General features: G+C 40.9%; 1 protein-coding gene across 1 annotated transcript; it reads right to left on the bottom strand.

Moving 5' to 3' along the window:
* Positions 1-1,273: 1,273 nt before the first annotated feature.
* ZNF502 (zinc finger protein 502) lies at positions 1,274-3,745 on the bottom strand. Its single transcript, XM_065886221.1, has 2 exons — positions 3,691-3,745; positions 1,274-2,838 (listed from the first exon to the last, which is right to left on the bottom strand). The coding sequence occupies exons 1-2, from the start codon at positions 3,743-3,745 to the stop codon at positions 1,274-1,276; spliced, it is 1,620 nt and encodes a 539-aa protein (XP_065742293.1).
* Positions 3,746-7,062: the final 3,317 nt, after the last annotated feature.

Here is a 7,062-nt window from a genome sequence, read left to right as displayed (position 1 = left end):
AACCATGTTATCTCAATTTTCAGGGATTTGAAAAAGAGGGAATTCTCTCTAGAATTCTTTCCAAATTCATCCCACGAGAAGTGTTTCCCTAGATACTCCTAATCTGCAGGGAATGATAAATATCCTGGAAAAAGAGGCCCAATAAAAACAGAAATATCTGAGATCTAACGAATCCATGGTTAGAGCCACCAATGCCATGATTACACAAAACCTAGCCATCCCCATTACGGTGACCACTTCACTAATGCTTTCTCCTCTCTAAAGGCTAACAAACCAAGTCCCACTTTGTTAATCCTAGCGGGCCCCTCTCCCCTGGTCCCTGTGCACTAGTGTCCCAGCCAAGCTTACAAGAGACAGGCGTATGCCCGAGTCTAGGACAGGGATGTGTGGGTAGCTTGCTCAGTCACAGGCAGGCTTCCTGCTCTGAGGCTTCTTAGCACTAGCAGTCTAGCACAAACCATTTTCTTTCTGGGTAAGATAATATTCCTCTGGGAAAGAGGTTAGGTCTTCCTCTCTGTGACCCTCTGAGCAGATCCGACTTCCTTCCCACAAACTGACATCATTCAAGAGAAGTCTCTCTTGATCTCTTATTTCCTTCTTAGCCCCAAGTCACCCTCCAGCTTGAATGGATCAGGAAGCTCTCCCTCACCCTGATAAAAGCCTTCTTCACCTATTTTTCTGTAGCAATCAGCCCAGCTCTTGCCACATATCCCCTCATTTGCTGAACAGATGAATGACTAAGGATTCTGTTTTCACTTGTTTCTATCTCCCCTTCACGGAAACGCCTCCACAGATGGGCAGCCTCCCCACGGTGGCATGGTCAGAGCGGCCTCAGGCATCTGCAGGCTACTCAGCACTACCTCAGAGCTGCTGCCACTTTCACACCGACCATCAATTTGGAAAAGCACCTCAGCCTATGACCAGTGAACACAGGTGACAAGTTGGGAGGGTGAAGCAGGGATGCAATAAGGGAAACACAGTGCTAACTTAAATGGCATCTCCAGGTATGAGAAGGCCATGGAGACAAAGGAATGGCAAAGAGCAAGGATTTCTGTGAAAAGTAGGAACTTCTTTCCTACCCTGTATTCCCAGATGCCCACCTGGAGTAGGCTCTGCATTCTCCAAGCTCCCACCTCCATTTCTCAAAATACCCTCCTGAGTGCAGGATCCAAGGCTTCTTTATCCTCTCCTCTAGGAACTCTTCCTGTCCCTCTTCGCCAGCCAGATTCCTAGTCACTGTCTCTAGAGAACTGTCATAACCTGAATGCCAGGTTTATTCACCACTGTGAAGTTTCTGATGTCTGAAAAGGACTGAACTATGTCTGAAGAATTTTCCACATTCAAAGCATTCATAAGGCTTCTCACCAGTGTGAATCCTGTAATGTTCACTAAGGTGTGCGTACTTGCGGAAGGTTTTCTCACACTCACTACACTTATAGAGCTTCTCACCAGTGTGAGTCCTATGATGTTCAGTAAGAGACGTGTTGTGAGCAAAGGCTTTCCCACATTCTTGACATTTATAGGGCTTCTCTCCAGTATGAATTCTCATATGCTGAGTGAGGCAGGTATTCTGGTTAAAGCCCTTCCCACATTCATTGCATTTATAGGGTTTTTCTCCGGTGTGGCTTCTCTGATGCCGAATAAGGCAAATGCTCTGAATGAAAGCTTTACCACACTCACTGCATTTGTAGGGTCTTTCCCCTGTATGAATTCTCTGATGTTTAGTGAGTGGGGTGCTCTGAGCAAAAGCTTTGCCACATTCCTTACACTTATAGGGTTTTTCTCCGGTATGAATTCGCTGGTGTTTAATAAGGGATGGGCTCTGACAAAACGCTTTCCCACATTCCTTACATTTATAGGGTTTCTCTCCAGTATGAATTCTCTGATGCTGAGAGAGGTTTGCCTTTGTATGGAAGGTCTTCCCACATTCATCACATTTATAGGGCTTTTCACCAGTGTGAATTCTCTGATGTTGTGTAAGATTTGAGTGTTTGCGAAACGAAGAGCCACATTCATTGCATAAATAAGGTTTCTCACCAGTGTGAATTCTCTGATGATGAATGAGGTGTGTGTTCTGACTGAATGCTTTCCCACATCTATTACATTTATAAGGTTTCTCTCCAGTGTGAATTCTCTGGTGTTCAGTGAGATGTGAATGATTGCGGAAGGAATTCCCACAGTCATTACATTTATACGGTTTCTCTCCAGTGTGGATTCTCTGATGCTGAGTAAGAAATGATCGACATCGAAATGTTTTCCCACACTGCTCACATCCATATGGTTTCACTCCGGTGTGAATTCTTTGATGTCGAACAAGGAATGAGCTACGACTAAAAGTTTTCCCACATTCCTCACATGTGTAGGGTCTCGTATGAGTCCTCTGATGCTGGGTAAAGGATGAGCTCTGATTAAAAGTTTTTCCACATTCACTACATTTCCAAGATTTTTTCTGTGTAGAGAAGATCGGACATTTACTTTGGTCTGAAATCTCATTGGTGTATATGCTACTTGTCTCCCACTGATGTAGGCTCTCTTCTGTAGAAACCCTGAGATGTGTAACAAGGCTTGAGGTCAAAAGCAGGCTTCTCTCAAAATTATATTCTTGTCTAATCATTTCTGGAGGTGCTTCCTTGTGGATGAAAGCTATTCCCCCAAAACCTTCTTGGAAAAGGCATGGTCCAGAAACCTCTCTGGGAGGGTTTTCCTTCATGCTCTCACATACATATTTTTCTTCAAATGTAGAATCCTGGTATTCATCCTCTTGGGATCTCTTTGATGCTATCCCTGGCAAATCAATTTCAGAGCCATCCTGCTCTGGAGCAGGCTTGTTCACCCAACCTGAAAAAAACCATCACAGTGAGTATCTCTTGCGCAAGGCAGAGTGCAAGCCCCTGAACTTATAGGGACCTAACTTTGACAGGTCTCAGTAATGGCCTATGAGTAATGGCCAATAAGAGCAAGTGGGGGTAGGACTTCCCCGGTGGCACAGTGGTTAAGAATCTGCCTGCCAATGCAGGGGACACGGGTTCAAGCCCTGGTCCAGGAAGATCCCACATGCCGTGCAGCAACTAAGCCCGTGTGCCACAATTACTGAGCCTGAAAGCCACAACTACTGAGCCCCTGTGCCACAACTACTGAAGCCCGCATGCTTAGAGCCCATGCACTGCAATGAAGAGTAGCCCCTGCTCGCCGCAACTAGAGAAGGCCCACATGCAGCAACAAAGACCCAACGCAGCCAAAAAAAAAAAAAAAAAAAAGAGCAAGTGGGGCAAGTAATTCAGAGTTACAACTGGTGAAAGAGATCTGCATCAGGGTAAGGTGATCACCATTAATGAAAAATGAGTAGCTGCAGACACCAAGGAAGTGACAGAATCAGAGACCAGGGAGATAAAGGGAAAAAAACAAACAATAACAGACTAAGATTCGGGCAAGACAAGAAACATGGATGGTTTGTATTCAAAGAGTGGAGAGTGGGAGAATGTAAAAGTGCAAAATAGTGGAAATGAGATCAAATGAGTACCAGGGAAAAGCTGGCCTCAAGAGATGCTCACTCAATAGATGCTCACTCACATTCACCCCCAGCATTCCTAAAAGAGAGGGTAATTTGCTCTCCTGAGCTTCATTCAGTTTTTCTTGTAAAATTTCCAAAGCCCTCCTGTTTCTTGCACTGGTGATCCCTTGCTTACTCACCTGGACAAATCTCTCTTTCAATCTCTCTCTTTTCAGCTCCTTGCATATTCAACATCCACAAATCTTCTCTTTGCTTTGATTGTAAAAGACTTCAAGGTTGAAAAACTGGGAGCCCTGCTCACAGAGGAAAAAAAGGTGGGGGAGGGGATATCACTGTCCCAGTAAACAGAAAAATGAGATAGAGCTGTTGCCTAAGGATACTATCTGGTAACTCACACAAAACCTGTCAGGACAGCAACGTGCCTGCATCACCAAGAGTCAGGGGTGGCTTCCAGCTTTCTAGGTTAACAAACTCCATTTGTCAGCTGTCCAAGAAGTGGCAGCCAGACAGACTGACATATTAGCAAACACTCAAGTACTTGAGAAATAAATCAGAATGTTATTTATAAAGATAAAAATAACTATGAAGTGAATGGGAATATCCATGTCAATTAGTGCACTCTTTCCACTATACAATAATCTATATGAAAAGTCAATTAATATAGTCAAATGTGTTGGGAAATGGCCTCACAGCAAGGCTAATGCATTAAGTCTGATCTACCCACCTCCCCTATATGTCAAGGAGTTGGATAGTAATTAGGGATTTCTATTTGATACAACCTAGAGATATGCTGATTGTCCTTTCTTCAAGATGTCTTATCAATTCAAAATCTTTTCTTCAGGCATAGCTCAATATAAGAGTGTAGGCTGCAGTTGAAAAAACAAAAACACTCTGTGAAATAATTTTTGACTTACAAAGAGTTGCAAAAATAGTATAGAGAGTTTCTGGTTTTTGGAAAGTCAAAATCATAACTGTTCATCAAAAAATGTCTCTCTGTATAACCCTGAAGTGAGAAGTAGAATTGGAAGCATTATTTCAAGAAAAACAGAAGGTAGAGAGATGGTTTACCATAATCAAGAGCTCAGAAGGCATGGAAGAATAGGATGTCTGGTGAAGTATATAATAAGACTGGCCCTGTGAACTTCTCTTCAAGGTCTGTGCCTCGGTGTTGAGTTTTAGAGGTTTAAGAGGATCCTATCTGGGATTTCCTGATCCTCTTCCATAGCAGGGACATAAAGTGGACCCAATGCAGAATCCTACAGAGACTCATGAAGTAGGGTGGGGTTTGGCTATAATCAGAGCTAGACAATGGAGAAAAAGTCAGAAATGCCCCCGCCTACCCAGAGCTTATGTCACAGCTCAACAAAGACACTAACACCAGTAGTTACAAATAAGGGAATTATAAAAGGAGAAATATTGGGTCCTGTAGAATGCAGAGCAGAGGGGACCTAATCTAATCTGGGATAGATATAAGAAGATAAATAAGAATAGATAAAATAAGAAGAGATAAATAAGAATTAGACAGGTGAAGAGGGAAAAGAAGATACTAGAGAGATGAAACAGAATATACAAAAGGAATCAAGCCCCATACTTTGGAAGAATGAAAGAGATCTAGTAAGGCCAAAGTATTAGGCACTAGAAATAAGACATGAAGCCCAGGGCAAGCAAATATAACCCTGCAAATCACTTTAAGGAATTTACCCTAAAGTGAGCAAAAAGCCATAAAAAGTATTGGAAAAGGTTTGAAAAATATGTGACATGATTAGATCTTCTATTACACACACACACACACAGACAACTTATCCTTTTGCTCATAGAGCAAAGCGTGTACAAGGGGTGGAAGGTAGGAGGCAAGGTGAAGGCTGCAGGACCCCTTGGGAGGTTGTTTCAGCAGTCCAATAAGGGGACTTGGATGACTAAGAGACAAAAACAACAGGACAGGATGACTACTGGAGCGAGATGTGAGGGAGAAGGAGAAGTTAATGATAATTTGCTGGTTTGGGGCTTGAGAGATGACAGTGACCTTTGGTGAGAGTGGTAACACTGGTTTGAGGAGGAAAAAGATACATTCAGTTTGAAATATCAGGCATACATATATGGAACAGAGGACAGAGGTGTGGGCTGAAAACTTGTATTTAGAGTTTTTGTCATAAAGAAGGTAACTGAAATTCTGGGGGTAACAGATAAAATCATCAAAAGAGTGTAGCTAGGAAACCTCAACAGGGAGTTTACACATTTATAAGGAGGTTTAACTCTGGTTTTTAATTTTAGAGATTCCTAATCCCTAAGAGAAATAAGTAAACTAATTTAATATATGATAAAAATTGGCATTTCTAATCAGAAAAAAATTGATTACTCACAATTTATGTTGGGACTGTTGCTTAAGTATCTGGAAAAAACACTTAGTGAGATTCCTACCTCACACAACATACCAAAATAAACCAAAACCCAGTAAAGGGTTAAAAAATGTATTTTTGATTTATACATCAAGGAGTAGATAGACCTGATAGATAAAAGACTTCCTATTAACGAGTAAAGAAAAAAGATGAACTGATAGAAAAACGCAAAGTACAACAAATACACCAAGAATTACAAAAGGCCAAAAGACATACCAAAACAAAGCTTCACCTCACTGGTAATCAAAGAAATGAGAACTGAAAGAATGAAGAATCAATTTTTATATCAAGTTGGAAAGTCTCTCTTTAATGCTAAAACTCAAAACGGGCAAAGGTACAGGGAAAGAGAGCTTCTCACACACCACTGGTGGGAATGTAAACTGGTACCATCTTTCTAGAGCTAACCGGCAATATACTGGGTTGGCCAAAAAGTTCGTTCGTAAGATGTTACAGAAAAACGCGAATGAACTTTTTGGCCAACCCAATATATTAGGTCTTAAAGTTGTAGGCTGAATGGCAGTTGGGACACCACGATCACCATTTTGTAGGTACAGAAAGTCAGGACAAAATTCTCAATCTGTACTATATACAACACCTGCAATGGATCTCAGAATATCCTCAGTCATCAGTATGTCATAAAAATGCCTATATTATTTAACCTAGTAATTCTACTGTTAGAACTTTTTCATAGAGAAGGAACCTCCCAGAGTGGGAGAAAAAAACCCAAGCTGAATTCTTTTGTTACCTGTAAAAAAAAAAATCCCCTGAAATAATGTTGGAAAACACAATTTTTCTGTTGATGGACACTGAGGCTTAGCAATTTAGCAAAGTATGGTACTTCCACTTGGTGGAAATTATACAGACATCAGATAATTGAAAATGAAAATACGTGACAATGTGGAAAAATACTTATAGGCAAATGTGAAAAAAAACACAGGATATTAAAATTTCAAATACAATCTAACGTTATATATGTATGTTAAAATATACATATGAATAAGATCAAGAAGGAAAGGTAATCACCACTATGGTGATATAAATTATGAATGATTTTCTCTTCTATTTTCCAAATTTCTTCAATTATCTATATTTTGCCTTATTTTTAAAAAACTTAAATCTCTCAGAATATCTATCAATTTGTTAGCCATGATCATC

Source organism: Phocoena phocoena, chromosome 10 (genome assembly GCF_963924675.1).
Source record: "Phocoena phocoena chromosome 10, mPhoPho1.1, whole genome shotgun sequence".
Lineage (NCBI taxonomy): Eukaryota > Metazoa > Chordata > Mammalia > Artiodactyla > Phocoenidae > Phocoena > Phocoena phocoena.
This window is presented reverse-complemented; position numbering and strand designations above follow the sequence as displayed.